The 20863-nt window shown below is 47.1% G+C and overlaps 1 protein-coding gene across 8 annotated transcripts in view; it reads left to right on the forward strand.

The window, feature by feature from the left end:
• Window positions 1-17638, forward strand: part of LOC106863660 (WD repeat-containing protein 7) — a 32806-nt gene extending 15168 nt beyond the window's left edge. For 2 of the 8 annotated variants that reach the window (XM_088156950.1, XM_088156955.1), the window contains 9 exons: window positions 2916-3176; window positions 6435-6621; window positions 9272-9389; window positions 9606-9755; window positions 10481-10563; window positions 12321-12462; window positions 15047-15151; window positions 16041-16244; window positions 16412-17638. In XM_088156950.1, the coding sequence (XP_088013076.1) occupies window positions 2916-3176; window positions 6435-6621; window positions 9272-9389; window positions 9606-9755; window positions 10481-10563; window positions 12321-12462; window positions 15047-15151; window positions 16041-16244 (1250 nt within the window). In that variant the 3' untranslated portion in view covers window positions 16412-17638. The remainder of the gene's footprint in view (window positions 1-2915; window positions 3177-6434; window positions 6622-9271; window positions 9390-9605; window positions 9756-10480; window positions 10564-12320; window positions 12463-15046; window positions 15152-16040; window positions 16245-16411) is intronic. The other 6 variants (XM_088156954.1, XM_014893187.2, XM_088156952.1 and 3 more) reach the window with 5 other exon arrangements.
• Window positions 17639-20863: the final 3225 nt, after the last annotated feature.

The raw sequence follows: 20863 nt of genomic DNA on the forward strand, positions 1-20863 counted from the left end.
TTCCCATGCCCCCATCTTACACCTGCTGCCAAATCCAGAGTTCACCTCTCTTAAAACCTCCTTAACCCAAATCCATCGATTCCTGTGCCAAGTTAAACCTGGAGAATTTACTGGGGCTTTAATCCTTTTATTGTAATCTGGGCTGAAATTAATTTTCCCCACAAGTGTGCAAAGCCAATTAACAGGAGCTGGGCCCCGTTAGCTGAGCTCTCCTTAACTGCAGCCCGACCCTGTGGCAGGATCAATACCCACAGCCTGGGAAACCATGGAAATTTGGGGATGTTCACCCACATTCCCAGCCCTTCCCCACTCTGCTTCAGCAATTCCAGGCCTTTGGTGTGCTTAAAAATGGGAATATTGAGGATTGTTTGTGTCTCGGGTGCCATCGGTTTGTCTTAACCTGGATTGAGGTTTTTCCAGCTCAGATCCCGATGGTTTCTGTCCTTGTGGCACCACAGCTTCTGCTTTCTACACAGACCTATTGCAGGTTATTAATTTTCTCCCTGTGATAGGGTGATCAAGAGTCCTGTCAGGAAAATGGATCTGCGTGTCAGCCCTCACTGTGATTAAAGGGAGACGCGGCACAGGCAGAAAATACCAAATTTTCATGGCCAAATAAATGAAAGGGCTCCTCATCCAGGTGTTATTCCAGCAGAAATTCTGCCTGGCAAAAGCATTCCTGTTAATTGAGGCTTCCCCTAGTAATTAGAAAAAAACCAGCAACAACAAACCAAAATCAAGTATTAAAGAGTTTGTATCCCCTTCTATTTAAGCAGGTTTTCCCCTCATCCAGAGTTTTCTAGAGGGAAGGTTGGGATTTTGATGTATTTGAGAATTTTGGTTGGCCAATTTTTAATTTCTTGGAGTTCTGGCAGGTTTGGGGGATTTTGTTGTTTTTGCTTTTTTTCTTCCCACTGTCACGTTCCACATTGTTAATGGAACACTGTGGGTCTTTCCCACTCTGTCCTGGTTGGAATTTCTTGTAGGATTAACAGGGTGATGTCTTGGCACAGGGGGAGCAGCAGGAAGGAGCTCAGCTGGATGAGGGTGGAGCTTGTGCATTCCCAGTAGGAATTTTTGGGTTTTTTGCTGTTCCAGGATGATACATGAAAATTCTCTTGATATTTGAGGATTCCCCATCCCTGCAAGTGTCCAAAGGCACGTTGGAGCAACCTGGGCTAATGGAAGAGCTAAAGGGGGCAGGATGGGAGGATCCTTGAGATCCCTTCACCCCAAATCGTTCTGTAATCTGAAGGGTGCTCCCTCTGGGGTGCAGCAAAGGGTTAACTCGGGGTGGCTGTAATCCCTGCATGGCAGAAGCTCACAGTGTTCCATTTCCTGCTGGAAGCAGCACGCGTGTTGGGTTTGCCTTTCTTCCCAGGAATCGATCCACATGTACAGCCCTGCTCCAGCATCTGCTCCTGGAGAGCAGGGCAGGGCTGGGATCCACAGGGATCCACAGAGATCCAGAGCCAGGGCTGGGATCCACAGGGATCCACAGGCAGGACTGGGATCCAGAGCCAGGACTGGGATCCCCAGCAGGGCTGTGCCCAGGGTTTGATGCCCTGCCCTGCCATCCCACATCCTGCAGTGCCAAGCTCAGGTGGCTCCTGGGCACTTGACATGGGCTGGGAGGCCACCATGGGGTGACATCCAGTGGACACATGTTCAGGACAAACAGCTGTTGGACAATTCCAGCTGTTCCTTCCTTGCTTTGTTCCAGCCTCTTTTCATCCTTTTTCTTCCAAAGGCAGTTGCTATTGATTTTTTTTTCCTTTTTTCTCCTCCCTTCCCATTGTTAAGCTTTCCCTTGTTTTTCTCTCCCTTTTTGGCTGACCACAGCTCCTAAAATTTGGTTCACTTCCTTATTTTTTAAGAACAAACAATGGGGCATTTCTCAGGATGCTGGAAATTAATCTAGGTAGGAGTGGATTTCATTTGTCAGAATAAGTGACTGCAATTTCATTCTAATAATTTCTTCTAAAATTTGGGGATTTTACTCCAAATAAAAAAAATTCTGTTTAGTGGAATTCAGAATCCCTGGACTATGTTAAACTAAGAACACATATTTCTCTTTCATGTAAAATCCATAATTTGAGTTTTGGGGAATTCATAAATGGGTTTTGTCCTATTAAAATTCCAATAGGTGACATTTTACTATATGAAATATTTGTTTTACTATATGAAAATATCAGTTTGGTTTAATGGTGTGTACTGTTATCCTAAAATTTAATAGGAAGCTGGATGTGCTGATGGATCCTACAGCAAAATGATGCTTTCATATCATAATAAAAAATATCTTTTCAAAACAATAAAATCCACCTCAAGCAAAAGATGTTTTTACCAAGCAAAAAGACTTTCACAGGCAAACAAAAATGCCATGTTGCAAGTAGAAAGCTCTCAAAATTTTCCACTGCAAGAAAACTGAAAAACAACTTTGAGCTTAAACTGGAACACACTAACTTTTAGCGATTGGAGAATAGTACCATGAATATGGTGATGGTAGTAGTTAGGATAGGATATAGGTAAAAGTATTGATTGGTTGTCATATAATATGATATTGTGTAAGAAAAGTATAGACTGCATTATAACCAAAACTAAAGTGATTTCAGGTGAACCTACAGCTGTAACTAAAAACCTGTGGGCTTAGCTCTTACTACCCACAACCCTTAAGTGAACGGATCATTTAAATACAATAACATTTTTAAAAGCCTGCTGTTTTCAACTCTTGCATTTTCTGGTGACTCTTTTTGTCCCTGGGAGTTCTTGGCAGGTGTTGAAGGGATATTTGGCCTTGTCTGGAGGTTTTTAGGAATTATCTCCGTGCCTGAAAACCCCGGTGGTCACAAAGACACAGCTGACGTTTTTTCCGTTGGAATTTTCTGGGGCAGACGACTCATTTTCTGCCTTTGCAGTATTCCAACCCGCTCGTGTGTTGGCTTTCCCGTGTCCAGGCTGCCTGCCCGGGCTCCCCCAGCCCAAGAAGATGTGCACGTCGTACGAGGAGAGGCGCAAGCAGGCCACGGCCATCGTGCTGCTGGGCGTCATCGGCGCCGAGTTCGGGGCCGAGATCGAGCCGCCCAAGCTGCTGAGCCGGCCCCGCAGCTCCAGCCAGGTCCCCGAGGGCTTCGGCCTCACCAGTGCGGGCTCCAACTACTCCCTGGCCAGGCACACCTGTGAGTACCCCAGCCTCTTCTGCCTTGGCACTGACCCCAGTTCTCATGGAAAAGAGCACGATGAGGGATTGGGATGTGCGGTGTAATGGCTTAGCTGCACTGCTTAATTCGTGGGTTGGGTATATTTGCTTTTGCTTGCAGTTAGAATTTAAACTGCAAAGTTTTCATTTGGACCTGGTTGTTTAGTAAACCTTATCTCAAGTACAGAGAGTTCTGCAACACTTCCAGCTACCAGCTAAAAGTGAGTAACATGGAGGTGAATTTAGCTAGGTACAAGGTCTTTTAAAGCTAAACAGTCCAATAGGGAATTAACACTTGTATTATTTATACTTTTGACTTAATAACCAAACACCTGTGACCTGCAGTGCAGCACTAACTATCCAACCAAAAATTACTACCTGAAATTAGGGAGAAGAAGGAAGAAGACAGAAAAAGACAACACCTAAGAACCTCTATTGTATCCCACACTTACTACTATGTTACAAAAACCTCAGATTCCAAACCCTTCACCATGTGAAATCACACACTTCTATTTAACTACACACCAGTGATTTTAACTCCATCACTCAAATTTGAGAGCTTTCTCCAAGGCCTCAGGTCCAAAGCAGTGTTCTCCAGTGTTCTCTTTCAGTGCCAGGAAGCACAGAATGTTTTTCAAAACTCCCGGGCTTCAGCTTTCCAGCAGTGCAGGAAGAGATTGCCAAAGCTTTGGTGCTGAGCTGCTGGAATTGTGACACACTTCATTCTCCTCCTAAGTGAAGCAGAGCATTTGTTTGATCTGTTTTTGGTTATTTGTCACCTTTCACTGTCCCAGGCACTCCAAGCCCAGCCCAACCTGGCCTTGGACACTTCCAGGGATGGGGAATCCAGAGGTTCTCTGGGCAAGCCATAAATCCATCAAATGCAGGGTATTTCTGTGTGACAGGGAACTGGGATTGTGTGCCTTTTGGAGAATTCTACAATTCTGGAATGCCTGGCACCTGTATCAGTCCCCTCACTACTCGTTCCCAGAGCTATTCCCTGATAAAATGGCACCCCAGGAATTGCTGGCTGCCCCAGTGTCCCCAAAAGTGCAGCTGATGCTGTGTTTGCAGAGTTAATGGGCTGAGAAATCAGGCTGCTGTGGCCAGGCTGTGGAAATGCAGCATTCCATGGATAATTCAGGGGCTTTTCCATCCATGCAGTTATTCATGAGCAGCTCTTTGCCCTTTAGCTCTGCCTAAAGGTGACACCTGAGTTATTGAGATCTCCTGGACACTGACTTGGGCCTCTTTCCAAAGGGAATGGCAGGAATTCCATGCTGCCAGTTTTGCTGGATTGTCCAACCTGGCCTGGAGCAATTCCAGATGGGAAGTGATTTTAACTGGGCGGGGGGGGGAAGTGATTTTTAATTTAGGCCTGAACATATCTTGGTTTGATACCTGAGAGAAGATTTGGAATAAAAATAAAAGACTAAAAATGCACTGGGCCAGGAGCAGAAAGAGATAAAGGGGTATGGAATTTTAACCCAGCTCTTCAAATTTCTGTCTCTCTGTGGACAATCAGGGAAAAAGTCATCCAGAAAGGGTCACAATCAAGTTAAATCCTATTCTTGGAGTCCATCATTTGGATTTAGTTGGATCTTGATCAGAGTTTGCAGTGTCTCATTCCTGCCTGAGCTATTGATTTTCCCAAGCAAATAATTTCATTTTTTAAAATCCATTGGCAAACTGGGGATAACAAGGCAGCCTGGAGCCGTGTGCTCAGAGAAATTCTGCAAGGAAAGGCAGTTTGGGAATGCAGGGGGCTTCTGTGCAGTGAAAAGAAATGATAAATCTCAGCATTTGGGCACATCTGGGCTAATAAAATGATACAAGGAGCAAATGTGCCAGTGCAGAATGGGAGAAAATTATATTTGAATCCCACTTGATGTAGGAATGGCATTCCCTGAGCTCTGTGAGTGCCTGAGGAATTGTCTCCAGTGAGCCACACGTGCATTTTTGTCTCAGGAATATTAATGGGAAGCAGCAAAGGCAGGTCCAGGATCATCCCAGGATATTCCAGCCCTGCTGTGCTGAGCTGTTCCAGGGCTAATTAGCTCATTGCTGTGCTGACTCTAATGTGACATGTTTATTGCCCTAACGAACAACTCATTAGCACTGGGATGTTTTTGTCAATATTCATTCCTTCTTTAAGCCCAGGCAAGGCTTTGAACGAAGATGGCCCAGCCAGGGACCCACTGGCACCAGGACTTTGGGTCAGTGCTGCTGCTGCTGCTGGCAGCATGCTGAGGGGAAAGAAAAGTGGGAATATTTTATTGGAGTAATGCTTGAGAGGCACTTTTTAATAAACTTTTGGTTTTGAGGTATAAAAACCTCGTGGTGTGACCAGAAGGAATTTTGGGATGGAGATTGGTTGGTGTGAATCAACTGGGAAAACTCTGTTGGCTTTTCCCAATCCTAAAAACAACAGGAGGTTTGTTGAATAAACAAAACAAGCAACATGTTAAGGGCAGTTCAGGAAAAAGCTGATAAAATCAGTAATTATCTTTACCACAAGAAACATCATTGAGGGGTAATAAATAATGATGGGGAGATAATGATAAATTATCTCTCTCCAAGCCTTGCTTGCTTTAGCCCTCCTCCATTTATGTGTACGTAATTCCTTTAATTGAAAAGTTTTTAAATATTTATTTATATTTGTATTTATTATTTTATTTATAAATTATTTATTTAAATATCAGTATTTAAATGAAATATTAAGAACTGTTTCCAAAATGTGCAGGGCCAGGATTGGCGAAGTTGTTTGGGATGTTTCTCTCCCCTTCCCTCTTAACTCTGTTGCTCAGAAATACTTAAGCACATCCACTTCTCCTATTTTATCCCCCCAAATCTATTTATTGTTGTTTATTCTGTAGAGAAGATTTTGTGTTTGACAGCAGCCGTGGCACAGAGGGTGCCAAGGGCAGGTTGGAGATTAGAGCAGTGACTGCTGGAGGAGATGTCCCTGCACGTGGCAGGGGGTGGCACTGGGTGACTTTGGGGTCCTTCCCAGCCCTGCTGTAGGTTCAGCTCTAGGCTCAGCCCTAGGCCCAGCTCCAGCCCCATCTCTCTCCCCAGTTAAGGCCCTGACATTCCTGCTGCTCTAGGCTCAGTTCAGCTCCAGGCTCAGCCCTAGGCTCAGCTCCAGGCCCATCTCTGTCCCCAGATAAAGCTGATGTTCCTGCTGCCCTAGGTTCAGCTCAGCCCTAGGCTCAGCTCCAGGCCCATCTCTCCCCAGGTAAGGCCCTGACGTTCCTGCTGCTGCAGCCGCCCAGCCCGCGGCTCCCGGCGCACAGCACCATCCGCAGGACCGCCATCGACCTCATCGGCCGCGGCTTCACCGTGTGGGAGCCCTACATGGACGTGTCTGCCGTGCTCATGGGGCTGCTGGAGCTCTGCGCCGACGCCGAGAAGCAGCTGGCCAAGTGGGTACCCCAGCTAGCCCAGCCCAGCCCAGCCCTGGGCAAGCTGGATCAAATCCTGTGGCCCTGCAGCATGGCAGGGCGAGGAGCGGCCTGAAGGTGGAGGGCAGGGTTAACTGGGGATTGCCAAGGGGTTCTTGGCTCTGAATTCCCATAAAAGCTCCCCTGCATCTCTGCAAGTGTCCAAGGTCAGGTTGGACAGAGCTTGGACCAACCTGGGCTAGTGGAAGGTGTCCCCAAACCATTCCATGAAATATTTGTTAACAAACGCAGAATTGAAGTGGCACCTGCAATAAGGAGGTGCCCAGGCCTGGTTTAATCCCAGGAATGTGTTTCCACCCTGTGTTAAGGGTTCTGATGTTATTCTAAGGTATATCACCCATTTTATGTAAGTTTTCATTTCCTCAACATACAAAGAATGAATCCTTGCCATGTGTTGGAAGGAGAAGTATAGACAAATTGGATTAGCATTGTTTTTTGTCTGAATTCCAGTTATTCCTTGTCGTGTGACAGGAGGCAGCAGCACCTTTTCCCTTCTAAGCCCTGTTTTATGTAAAGCCCAACTTGCAGCATCCAAGTGAGCCCAGTTCTGCAGCTAGTCCTTGGTGCTGGTGTGATTCCACCCTTAGCTGTCAGGAAGATTAGTCTGGCTCTCCCTGCCAAGAGCAGGCAATAAATGAAGGGATCAGCGTGGAGCCTTGAGGAGCCCGGCGCAATTTTCCTCATGATAAATTGTATAATGAGCGCAAAAGCGTTCACTTATTAATCCATAACGAGATTTAGATTGAAAATGGCCTGCTACATTGCTGCCACATCCAGCATGGAGGGAGATGGAGAGAAATGGAGCAGCAGCGTGTGCAGGGGTTAAGTGTGGCTGTCACCCCCCGGAGCCCCGCTGAGCTCCCGCTTTGTGCCGTGTTTGCCGCGTGCACAATAACGGCACACAGCTGCCGGCGCCTCTCCCGAGCTTTTATTAAAGAGCTTTTATGTCAAGCTTCTGCTTTGAGATAGGAAAGAAGAAATCACATTTATTGACCAGGAAAACGAGGGGGTTTCTTTTTTCCCTGCTGAATCAAGGGAATAGCAGAGCTGTTAGGCAAAACTCAGGTGCTTGGAACTCCTCTGCTTGTCCAGCTCCTCCTGGCTCCTGAAGGTTGCACTGTACCAAGGGCAGCTGCTCATTTCTGAGGATAAAATGTGGTTGCCCAGCTTTTTTAGGCTGTGATGGCTTGGCTTGGATGATGATAGGAATCATTTTTGGCTGTACTGTTGCTTTTTGAATTAAGCTACGTTTCATACAGATTTTCATGGACTGGTTGGAGGGTATTTTAAGGATCATCCCAGTCCATGCGCAGTAACACCTTCCACTACTCCAGGCTGCTCTGAGTCCCATCCAGCCTGGCCTGGAACAATTCCAGGGATGGGGCAGCCACAACTTCTCTGGGCACTGTGATGATGTGAAACACCCAAATTAGCAAATCACCTTCCAATCAATCCATTAATCTGTGCATTGGAGCAGTCTGACTTCGTGGAAGGTAGAACAGGAAGGTCTGGATGCTTTTGTCTTTTTTGTCCAGCTCTCCCCACATCCTCCCAAGCAAAGGAACTCACTAAAAAGCAAATTCCTGTTGCTTTCCAGGCAAATGCACACTTTGCCAAACACCCTGTAAGGAAAAACACTGCTGGAGCCTTTGAAAACTTGGGGTTTGCTTGCTTTGGGGTCCCTTTCCAAAAGTGAACTGGGATAACTCCTTCCCTGGCTTGTCTCTTTTTCATGGAACAGGAGTTCTGAAGTTACATTTAGATGTGGTTTCCCAAGGAAAGGCCTATGGGGACATCACCTTATTTAATTTCACATTTGGGAGTTTTAATTTGTACAGTGATGGTGAGGAATGGGAAAGGGAAATAAACTGGTTGGGATTATAAACTCCTGCTATTCTCTTCCCCAAAAAAAATCAGTCAAAAAGCACAGGGAAGAAGGAGGAACCCCTTCCACAGGTTATCCAGAAAAATATGTGGCTGCCCCATCCCTGGAAGGGTTCAAGGCCAGCTTGGACAGGGCTTAGAGCATCAAGAGAGAGAGGAAGGTGTGGAATAGATGATCCTCAAAACTCCTTCCAACCCAAACCAGCCTGCCATTCCACTTTTCTACATTTTGGAGAATTTTTGGATAATGTGCAGGGCATGTAGAAATTTTATTTTTGCAGTTACTGGGTACTTAGGACCTTATTGCTTTTTGCTTTTATCTAGTCACAGCAAGTAAAAGCCTTGAAGTAAAGAGAATTACTCTGGCCAGGAGATTCTTCAGGCTGTGTTTAAAATCCTGTAAAAGACCAAACCAGAAATCCTTGGCAAGACGCTCTGGGCTCCGTGGGGTGATATGTATTCAGCACATACAGATAATTTGTTAACAAGGCCTTTTGGCCACTTTGGACAGATGCACTTACTGTTTTCAATCTTCATGGTTAATTATTCGATTTGGGGTTGATGCTGGAACACCCTGACTCCTAATCACTGCTCTTTGTTGGGAGTCCATTATATTGGAACTGCCGGAGTGCTCCCGCTGACCTTGAGCTGACATTATAAGCTGGTTCTAATCTTTTCACTCTATATTTCTTTCCTTTGTGCCTGCCTTTGTGCTGCTGCCGTTTAGCATCACAATGGGGCTGCCCCTGAGCCCTGCAGCCGACTCGGCTCGCTCGGCTCGCCACGCGCTGTCCCTGATCGCCACGGCCCGCCCGCCCGCCTTCATCACCACCATCGCCAAGGAGGTGAGCAGGGGGGGCTGGGGGGTCAGGGAGACCTTTCTGGGGGTTTGGAAGTCTTGGAGGGTGGGCAGTGGTGTGCACCAAGCACGGATCCTCTGAGGCACCCCAGCCTCAGCTGAGCCGAAGGGTTGAACTTAGCTTAGTGACCATGGAGCTGCTGCATTCTGGCTGATCGTGGAGCGTTGCCTGGTGCTCACCCCGTGTCCCTGGTGCCCACAGGTGCACAGGCACACAGCCCTGGCAGCCAACACCCAGTCCCAGCAGAACATCCACACCAGCACGCTGGCCCGTGCCAAGGGCGAGATCCTGCGCGTCATCGAGATCCTCATTGACAAGATGCCCACGGACGTCGTGGACCTGCTGGTGGAGGTGAGGCCCCCTCTGTCCTGGGCTCCACCCAAGGACTTCCTTTCCATGTTGTCATGACAATGAAGCCACAAACACCAGGGGTTCATGTCCAAAATGGAGCCAGAGGAGTCCTTTTGCTTTATCGAACAAAGGGAGAGGCCACGGGCCATTCCCCTGGGGTCTCTCCAATTTTTGGAGGACACAGCCTCCTTTTTATCCTAATTTCCCCATGGGCTGAGGTACTTGAGAGGCACAGACTTCCCAGAACACCTGATACCTGAGATTACCCTCTAATGTATAACCCTCCTTTTAATTTTTAATTCTTATGGTTTTTCTCCCATTGTTTCTTTCATCTTTCAATATCCAATTCCATTTCTCAGCAAACCTGCAGTTTCTTTGTAAAGGTAAATATCTTTTTTCCCATTCATCAATCAGTGGAATCCATTCCATTGTTTCTTTTATCTCTTAAGTGCTGGTTTTACCTACCAGCAGAGCCACTGCTGGTTTGTAAAGACAAATCCAACATTCTTCTCACATGTGGACTTCAGGTGTGGAGAGGATTTGTACCAAGTTCATTTCTTCAATTTTAAATTGCATGTTGTTGGGGAAAATATCCTCAGCAAAACTGGGCTGGACACAGCTTGGAACAACCTGGTCTACTGCAAAGTGTCCCAGGAATGGGATGACCTTCAGAACTTGAATTATAGAACATAAAGCACAGATTGATGGTAATTTTTGTTTCCAAGGTGATGGATATCATCATGTACTGCCTGGAAGGATCTTTGGTTAAGAAAAAGGGTCTTCAGGAATGTTTTCCAGCCATCTGCAGGTGAGCTCTTCCTCTGGGAATACTGGGAAGGAAATGATAGGATCACCAGCAGGATAGATTTCCTAATGAAGAGTGAAACAGTCTTTTAGGTGACACAACAAAGAGTAAAAGGTGATTTATAAAATGGGAACATTTCTAGTATCTTTAAACATGGATAAATATCCCAGTCATCCTCTTAAACTGGTCCAACCAATAAATTCTAATAATCACCTGTCAGCCATTACATTTTAATTTAATAACCTATTAAAATATTGCATAGTTTCAAGGAAAGAACAATTATTCTGTTGCCAGGTTGGATACTGATGGAGATGATCTTCCTCCTTCCTGATGCTTTAAGTGGCTTTCCTTAAAACATAAAGGGAAGGATAAATGGGAATTAGTGCCCAGTCTCCCTATTCCTGTATATCTTTATGGCAATCCAGTATTTTAAAATTCTCTGCAATTACTGCTAATATTTCCTGGTTATAGCCAGTGTAAAAATGATCCAGCAGCCAGCAATGGCAGCGTGGAGCCCAAAGGAAATTGCCATAGCTTGTAGCAAATGGGGAGATCTCTGGAGACATTCCAAGTGGAAGCACTTGTACACATCCCACTGTTAATCCCTTTAACATCCCACTGTTCCTTCTGCTGAGCTGTAACTTGTGTGGCAAAACCCTTGGATCAAAGGAATGGCAACAGCAGGATGAAGGGAAGGACAGCCAGCACCTCAGGGAGGGACACAGCAGGATGCAAAGCTGCATCTGAGCTGCGTTTCCCTTTTTCCCTGCACAAAAACCGGGGATTTTCTTCCTTCTCTTGTATTCCTCATTGTCTTTCCCCATGTTTCATCCTGCTTTTCTTGCCAGCTGCCATCCTGCAGTGCAGGACGTGTCTCGTACCTGCCTGGGAGCAGTTGCTATGGCACTGGGATTCCCCAGGAACCAGGAGAGGAGTCTGAAAGATGGGTTCTTTGAAACCCTAAATATGCTCAGCAATATTTTTTGAGACTGATTCTAGAGATTCCTGGCAGATTTTGGTAGAGGAAAATTTAACTTGGCAAAATTCCAGTGTAATTCAGCACTTGCACAGGTCTGCTGTCCCTGTGATATCCCCAAGGATTTGAATTTGCAATAAGGATTTGAATTTGCAATAGGGATTTTGTGTCTCCTGGGTTTCAAGGTGTTGAAATTCCTTGAATTTTGCAGCTCTTGGAATTCCAATAAATGCCACATGGCCACACGGGGTGCTAAGGACTACTATTGCAGGCTTTACCCCAGGGGTGTTATTGGAGCAGAGAGTGTCTGATGGTGAATTTCCCTCTTCCTTTTTCTTTATCAAAACTTGATGAGTTTGCTTATTTCTCCTCCCACTTCCCTTCCTTTCATGGGAAATGCCCTGAAGTCACTCAGGGTGTTGGATGGTCACTTAACCATTTGAATTCCAGCTTCACTGAGGTGTTCCAGCACAAAGAAAGTGCTTGGGACTTGGTGGTTATCCCATATTCCCAAATAAATAAATAAATCAGTAAATCTGATAGATCAGTCTGATCAGATTCCATCCAGGCATTTGGTGGTTATCCCACATTCCATGATGGGTCTGATAGATCAGTCTGATCAGATTCCATGGCACCACATCAACCATCAGTCGTTTTCGTGGAACACCGAGTGTTCAACTGGCAGCGAGCAGAATTTTGAATCAAACCTCAGTTCCAGCCCTTAATTAATGATGTTAATTAATGATCTGGAATGCCAGCCTCACCTTTCCCCTGCTCCCCTCAGGTTCTACATGGTGAGTTACTACGAGCGCAGTCACCGCATCGCTGTGGGCGCACGCCAGGGCTCCGTGGCCCTGTACGACATCCGCACGGGCAAGTGCCAGGTGAGGGGTTCTGGGGATAAATCCTGCCCACAAAAGTGCCAGGTGAGGGATCCTTACAGCTCTGGATTCCTTAAGTCTCTAGCTAAACTTTATTACAATTTTGGAAAGAAACAGCTGGAATATTTGCAGTTGAATCCATGCAGTGCTTTCCACAGCTGGAAAAAATAATCTGGAAAAGATTATTAGAACTCCTTAAATGCAGGGAATTCCTGACTGGATAGATTTTAGGGCTCTGTGTGAGGATTTCCTGGTGGAGCAGCCCCAGGACATGGTGACCTGGCCAGGATTCAAGTGTCCCACAAAATTCCCCTATGATTTGATCCTATTTTATCTCATCCCACTTTTATCTGGATCCCAGCCTGTAAATCCCAAATGCTGGCTGATTTTTGCCTCCCTTTACGCTGTTGAGAATCCAGGGGAATTTTCATGGCTCTGTGCCTCATCCCCATGGGACGGCTCCAGCATTTGGAGCACTCTTGTGTGCACAGGTGAGACAAAGGTGAAACTTCCCAAAAAAGCAGGAGGAGCTTCCCTGAGCAGCACAACCAGTGTGATGATGAGTATTGATTCCTTCCTGCAGCTCTCCCTGGCTCCCTGCTCACAGGAGGCTCCATCTTGATCAGATGAGATCCTGGATTTGATAAAGAGAATTGATGCTTCCCAGGGAATTGGAAAACACTTCCAGAGCAGCAGCTCCACCTGGAAATGTGCCCTTTGTTTTCCCAGCTTTCAGCCCCTCTGAGCCAAACACACAGGATTAAACACAAATGGCAATTCTTATCCCCAAATAAACCACTTGGATTAATAATTACAGCTGCAATTAACTTCTAACAATATTAAAAGGATTAGGCAACAGGATTAAGGTATCGTTGAGCACAAGGTCTGTTTGCTCAATTCAACGTTGAAATGATATTAAATTCCAAGCAAATTATTAATGTTTTATGTAAGATTCACAATTATTAGCACACAGTTACAAATCCTGCACTTCAAGGTGCAGTAACATAGGAAAATACTGATGCTATAAAATGGCATTTTATATCAAATGAAACACTAAAGTCAGACTGGAGAGAGAGAGAGATTGCAGGTAACTGACTTTTAGGACACCTGATAGTTGATTTTGGGATGGTGGGAAAATATTAATATTTTCCCAGGTAAATCCTTGCTGAGTACCAGAGTCTGGCCCAAAATCCCCCAATTAATTCCTCAGTACAGGTCATTTAATTATCTTCTTTTCCTTTAGGAACATATTTGGCTCTGTAAGGAGAGAATCTGAAATATTCCATTTTTATTGATTAAATCTTGGGATTCATCATAAATATTTAGAGCTGCATTTCAGAAATACATGTAATCTTTGTACCTAAAACCTGGGTCATTTGCACTGGAAGATTAAAGAGAAACATAAGTTATTTTGGGTTTATTTCAAAGCAAAAACCACTTTTAAGCCTGGGCTGGAATCAATAATGTTTGGTCCTGGGTCCTTCCAGAATTAAAATCCCAGCAATCTGAGCATTAATTGGATTGTGCTGGGCTGATTTCATTTCAGTGCTGGATGCCATGGCAAAGTTTGATTTATGTGGAAGGCAGGGAAGGATTTAATATTCCATTTGGAATGAATCGTGGCTTGGCTTAATTAATTACAGAATAAAAGATGCTGTTCTTTCAAGCAGTGCTTTAAAGGTGTTCATCCTGCATCTACACCTGTATTTCCAGGAAAACCTGGGAAGCACATCCCTAAATTCCAGAGAAGGAGCTCATTACTGACTAGAACCTTAATTGGATAGACCTTTTCTAAACATGCCTAATAACAGATGAAGGGATTTTCCTGAATTTATTTAATAAATTAAACTATTAAAGGTGCTGCAAAGGTGGGTGTTAATAGAGATTTTCAAAAGTAGCAGAGCTTGGTAAGAACATTTTTACTTTCTCTTATCTCTCATTTACTTTCCATCCATTGTGACATTTCCAAACTGATATCACACATTTCCCCAAATTTCCATTCTGTGTCCCTTCAGCTGCACGGGGGAATATTGGAATATTTGGAATGAAATTGCTCTGGCTTTTCATGGAAAACAGGAGCTAACAGCACAGAAATCCTGGCTGCAAAGGATTAGCATCAATTAGAGCAGCACTGCCTTTAAATAACAAAGCAGCTGCATTCCCTAAAGGATTTGTGCTTATTCCAGGAGTAAAAAGAGCAACAAGTGTGCTGCCCCTATTGATTTTACTTTTGTCTCACCAAAAGATATTTAATTGACAAGTATTCCATGCTTGTTGAGTGGGATGGGGCTAAATGGGGGATCAGCTAATGAGCAGTGGGGAATCCCATTAAAGAGGGAGATTTGGGGTGCACTCGCCTTTTCCACGAGGAATAAATGAATATATTAATGAGTTCTTAATATATCAGGCTCATTTGCATACTCTGAGCTTTTAATAACCAGGGATGGGCACGGAAACACTGCTAATGCTGATCCAGTAGGGAATGGGATTTTCCAGCATCCTGGATTTAATACAGCCCTGTGCTTTTTGATCATTTTGGGGGTAGTGCCGTGGGAGAGGAGCACATTCCTGTGGGGTGCTGTTGTTTTTTGGGCTTCCAGGTCACACATCTCTGCATTTCTGTTCCCAGACTATCCATGGCCACAAAGGACCCATCACTGCCGTGGCTTTTGCCCCTGATGGTCGGTACCTGGCCACCTACTCCAACTCTGACAGCCACCTGTGCTTCTGGCAGGTAAGGATTCCACACTGCCAGCCCTCTCTGTGTGCCCAAACTCGGGACTGGGATTTTATCCCTTTGCTCCAGGCATTACATTGCCTCAGCAGGGAAAAAATCCCAAGGGAGAGGAGGGGTTTTAATCCAGCTGGGCTTGGAGCAGCCTGGACTAGTGGAAGGTGGAATGAGATGATCCTTAAGGTCCCTTCAGGCCAAGCATGAAGGGTTAAATATCCTTTAGTGTAATTCTCAGATGTGACCTCAAGTGTGCTCTGGTGATTTTTCCCTTCCGTGTCGTGTTTGGCACGATTATTAATGCAGGAAAATCAGGAGCATTAGTCATCCTAAAAGGGTGATTACTCAAGATGATTTAAATTGTGGAAATGTCAGCAGGGCTGGCTCGGGATGCTGTGATTTACACCCCTGACACCCAGGAGAGCTCAGAATTCAGGACATGGCCACAGCAGCAACACAGCCTGGGCTTCGCCAAGGATTCGTAGAGACAGGAGTCCTGGGGTGGCCTTGCCTGGGGGGTGGAGAGTGATGTCCCCATGGGCAATCTCACTTTTCCCAAGAGTGGGACCCAGCAGATCCCTGGAAGTGTCCAAAGGGTTAAACAGGGCTTGGAGAAGCCAATGGGAAGTCGGGATGGATGAGCTCCAGTGTGCCTTCCCACCCAAACCATTCCCTGATCCTCCAGGGTGGCTCTTGCTTGGCTACATTTGGGAGTTTCTGAGCCATGCTTCTGGTGGGATGTGGGAGTTCAGGAGGAGCTCTGGGATATGGGAATTGGGGAGGAGCTCTGTACCTCTGGGATGTGGGAATTCAGGAGGAGTTCAAGACTCTGCAATGTGGGAGTGTGTTGTGAGCCCCTCCAAGAGCGCAGGCTGAGCAGTGTGCCCCGCAGATGAACACGTCCCTGCTGGGCAGCATTGGCATGCTGAACTCGGCGCCGCAGCTGCGCTGTGTGAAGACGTTCCAGGTGCCCCCGGTGCCGCCGGCGTCGCCCGGCTCGCACGGCGCGCTGCGCCTGGCACGGCTCATCTGGACCTCCAACCGCAACATCATCCTCATGGCCCACGACGGCAGGGAGCACCGCTTCATGGTCTAGGTGGGCATGCTGGGGGCATCCTGGGGCATCCCCTGGGGGCAGTGCCGTGGGCTCCTCCTGGATCTGAGGGGCTCAGTGGGATCTCAGGGAATCCTGCCAGGATCTCAGGGCTCCATGCCATCCTTGCTGGCTCACTGGTAGCACTCACAGCTTTTCCTTGCACCCAGGATGAAGAAGGCCCAGGGGCAGCTCCGTGCATGGCCTGGCAGAGCGGGAGCAGGAGCAGGAGCAGGATCATCCCTTCCCAAGCCCATCCCAACCCTATCCTCACCCCATCCCATCTGCAGCAGGAGCCTGCCTGAGCCCAGCCCCTCGCACCCCTGTCCCTGCAGAGCCTCCCAGAATGTCAGTGTTTACCAAAACCACTGTTTGTTTACATGGACCATGGAATGCTGCTGGTGCTGTCCCCGGAGCCAGGTACCTGCCTGGGAGTGGGGGGCTGGAATTCTGGGGGTGTGCTGATCCCAAGGGGGTGAAATCCCCATTTCTGAGGGGATTGGAAGTGCTGCTGTGCCCAGGCTGGAAGGAAAAATGCTAGTCCACGTGTAAATAAGTAATTTAAAAATCCTGTTAATGGCAGGCTTGGAGAAAAGCAGTATTTATATAGAAAGGTGGTTTTTGCCACCAGTGCAGGTATTTATTTAAATAAAGGACAAAGGGGGCCATTTTGAATGGAAAAAGGATCAAAATTATGGAAAAAATGAATTATTGACTGGATGTACTGAAATATTTCCTTCAGTAGGAATATTCCTGTGTGACACTCGCTGTTACTGTGTTTCCTTCTTACATATCTGATTTTGTGGAATATTTTGTGTGCAATTTGCTGGTTTCTGCTCATGGGAAAGAGAAAAAAGTCTTTCAAATCCTCTTTTATTTCAATATCTCTGTTTGTGCAGCTTTTCCTTGGCTGCAGAGCTCCGACCTGAGGCTGGTACTACCTGCTAAGCTAAAACTGGTACCTGGAAAAATTAAGGAATTAATTTTTCACATGGCTCCGAAAGAGAAAGGAATGTATTTTATTCTGATCTGATGATGTGTGTATTTTATTCTGATCTGGTGATGTGTGTAGTGCCCAGGTGAGATTTGCAGCCCAGGAGCTCCATATGTGTGTGCTGGTACAGTTCAGCTCCAAAGCAGGAAGCGCAGAGCATTGGGAATGTTGAACACAAGCTCTGGGGAGTTGTTGTGTCCCAGCTCCTGATCCTGCTGTGAGCTTTCCGTGTGTGTCCTTGGTGTCCTGGCTTCCATGGCAGCTTCCAGTGTCACCCTGGGACACCTGGAGTCACCATGTGCTGCCTCCAGTGGCTGCTTCTCCACAAATCCACTCCCTGCCCTCTCTGGATGAAAATTCCTGGTGTAAATATGCTTGTGGAATAAAACTGGACTGAAGTGTGTTGGTTTTCATGGGTGTCAGTGATTTCCTGCTGATGATTCTCTGCCCAGCCATCAAGAACCTGTCACTCTTTAACAAATTTCTCCCCTTTCCTTTGGAATGAGAGCAGAATCCTGGAATGGTTTGAGTTGGAAGGACATTAAGGATCATCTTGTTCCCTGCCTTGTCCCCAGTGCCTCCCCAGCTCTCCTGGAGCCCCTTTGGGCACTGGCAGGGGCTCTGAGGTGTCCATGGATCCCTCCCTTCTCCAGGTGAACATTCCCAGTTTTGCCAGCCTGGCTCCAGAGCAGAGGTGAATTCCCCCAAAGGAATTAAGTACAGTATTTAAATTGACTGGGCTGGAATCTGGGATAAATTGATTTTAGGGAATGGCAGCCATGGGCCTGCAGAGGAAGCCCCTGTGCCATGGGATGCTCTGGAGCAGGTCAGGAATTACCTGATCAGTCCCCAGACACACATCCCACAGGAATTGTGAGACTTTTTCAGGGTGTGTAGGTGTGCTCAGCCTCTGGTTCCCTGGAGGTTGGGTGGGCAATGCCAGGGGGGATCCAGGGCAGAGCTGAGCCTTGGCAAATCCATAGCTGGGAGCCAGGAGGGAAACACTTCCAGGCTCTGAGTGTTGTGACAAGGCTGGGATGGCACAGGAGAGGGAGGGAAGCAGAGTCATTCTGAACACCTGACACCTCAGGGTGGGGCTGGGCAGAGGAACTAAGCCCCAAAGGTCCTGGAGCAGAGCAGAGAATTCCCAGCCTGGGATGTGCTGCTGCTGTCCCACAGCACCAGGGGTGGGGCAGGCACACAGGGAAGCCCAGGGCTGGCTGCCACCTCCTTGAAAGGTATGAGAGCCCAGGGTGGCCCTGGAGCCATCCCCTCTGCTCTCTGGGGGTGTTTCCATGCACAGCCATTGTTTGGTTCCACTGCTGCAGCCTCAGCTCAAGATAATGAAATTCCTTCCACCTGGGAGCTCACCGTGCTCTCAGGGAGCTCAGGAGGCAGGAAAAGAGGCTTTGCTTCTGTCCAGGCTGTTCCCAGCTTTTACAAAACTTCACCAGCGTTAATACTTTTGTCTGAACAACAAAAAAAAAACAAATCAGGAAAAATCTGGATGGGAGCCTCCGGTGTGATAAATTGACACTCGATCCACTGCTGCCTGGAGCGTGCTTTGAAGCAGGAGAGGCTCCTGGGGAACTTCCCTCTCTCTCTGATGTCTGAAAATTAAAAATTAATCTGCTATGAAAAATTAAAAGGTGAAACTTTCTGCTCTTTCAGCAGCAGAGCTTTTGGAATGCTGATGTGGGGCTTGGAATGGAGGCTGAGTGACATCTTCGGGAACATCACCGTGGGCTGGTGCATTCTAATATCAGATTTTAATTGATTTTTGTAAATTGGAAACCTGTTTGCAAAGGACTCGAGATGCTTAAAAAGGGGTAAATATTTATTTATTGATGTAAATAACCTTAAACAGGCATTTACTCACTCCTGCAGAGCTACTCACAGTTTACAACGCAGCGAAAGGAAAGCGATGGATGCTTCCAGCTTGGAATGAGGCTGGAATGTGCACACCTTGCAAGGTTTAATTTGGTTTTTTTTATAAACTGGTGGGTTCAGGCAGAAAATGGGTAAAAATGCAGTTTATTCCAGGAAGAAACAGCAAAGGTGCTGCTGGTGCCTGGTGGGAGGAGGATCCCAGGGTGCCAGGGGGGTTTCCTTGCCCCTCCTGGGCTGTTTTCCACAGGGAGATTGAGGGGAATTCCTATGGGGGAGTGGCAAACACCCCAAACCTTTCCTGAGAGCAGCAGGAATATGGGGTCTGTCTGCCCCAGCTCTTCCATCCCAACAGTTCTGTCACTGCTCCATGGATGCTCCCACTGCCCAGGTGGGAGCACAGCCTGATGGATTTGTACTGAACAGGAAAAAGGGGAACAAACACCTCAGAAATCCGAGTTCAGGCATTGATCCCAGAGCTGTTCCCCAGATGGGTTTTGTTTTCCAGGAAACACTTCCCTGTTTTCCTGAGGAGAACAGAATGTGTATTCCATAGGTGGGGATGGCTGCTGAGCTGGAAGCAGTGGCAGCAAACCAGAGCACAGCCCCAGTGCAATCTGGGCAGGGCATTTCAGGGATTCAGCCGAGCTGAAAGCAGCCCTGTCCCACCCCGGCATCCACGGGGAGCCCTGGGGATGCAGAGATCAGTTCCCATCAAGTGCACTGGCGTGGAAAATGGGGAAGGGTTGGGGTCAGGCACACACAGTCCCGGGGGAAGGTTTGCCAGGGGAAATGGGAAGAGCTGCAGCCACTGCTGCTGTGATTGCTCCTTTCAGTGGCAATTTTCTGCACTTCTGTTTTCCAGAGCCATCCACCTGCTCCTGGGGCACTGGCTGGGGGGGGGATCAGAATCCTGGAGTGGTTTGGGCTGGAAGGGACCTTAAAGCCATGGGCAGGGACACAGCACGGGACAGCAGCTCCCTAATGGAATTCTGTCAGACACGTGATGGGGGCATTGGGAAGGAGGATAAACGGGACTTGTGGGCTCAAAACCACTGGCAGCAAAGCTAACCTGGGCAGCACTTCTGGGATAGAGGGAAGGGCTGGGTGCAACCAGCAGCCCTCTGTACCATCCTGTCCCTGGGGATGAGGGACGTGGTGGATTCCAGGTCAGAGGTCCCAGTCCTGAGGGATTAAAGGAGATTAAATATCTTTTTCTCCCAAACTGGAGGTTTGGGTAATTAATTGCTCCCTGAACATGAAAGCTGGAAATGGTCGCCCTCCATCCACACCAGATTCCTTCTGCTACTCTTATTGGTTGTCTCTTCAGGGGAAAACACACATGGAGGGTAACAAATATTCCCTTTTTTTGGTAAAACACCATCATTCAGAACAGGGGACAAATCTGTTCCTAATGGTGCTTACCTGGTTTTCCAAATCAACATTTAAAGTTAAGAATTCCTGCAAATTCCACCCAAATTGCTTGGAGCAGCCAAAGGGGGAGCCTGAGGGGAAAAAGGGCAGGCAGCCCCTGCTGGGGGAGCCTTGGGATGCAGAGCACGGCGGGTTTGGAGTGCCGTGCCCTGCTGGGAAGGGCAGGGAGGTGGATCCAGGCAGGATCAGGGAGCCCCCCCCCAGCTTCTCCTCGGAGCATCTTGTCCAACTCCACTAAGGATTTAAACACCCGTTGAAATTAATCTGCTGGATAAAACCTTTTCTTCATAGTCTTCATTAATCACCC

The sequence above is a fragment of the Sturnus vulgaris genome, chromosome Z (assembly GCF_052056855.1).
Source record: "Sturnus vulgaris isolate bStuVul1 chromosome Z, bStuVul1.hap1, whole genome shotgun sequence".
Classification (NCBI taxonomy): domain Eukaryota; kingdom Metazoa; phylum Chordata; class Aves; order Passeriformes; family Sturnidae; genus Sturnus; species Sturnus vulgaris.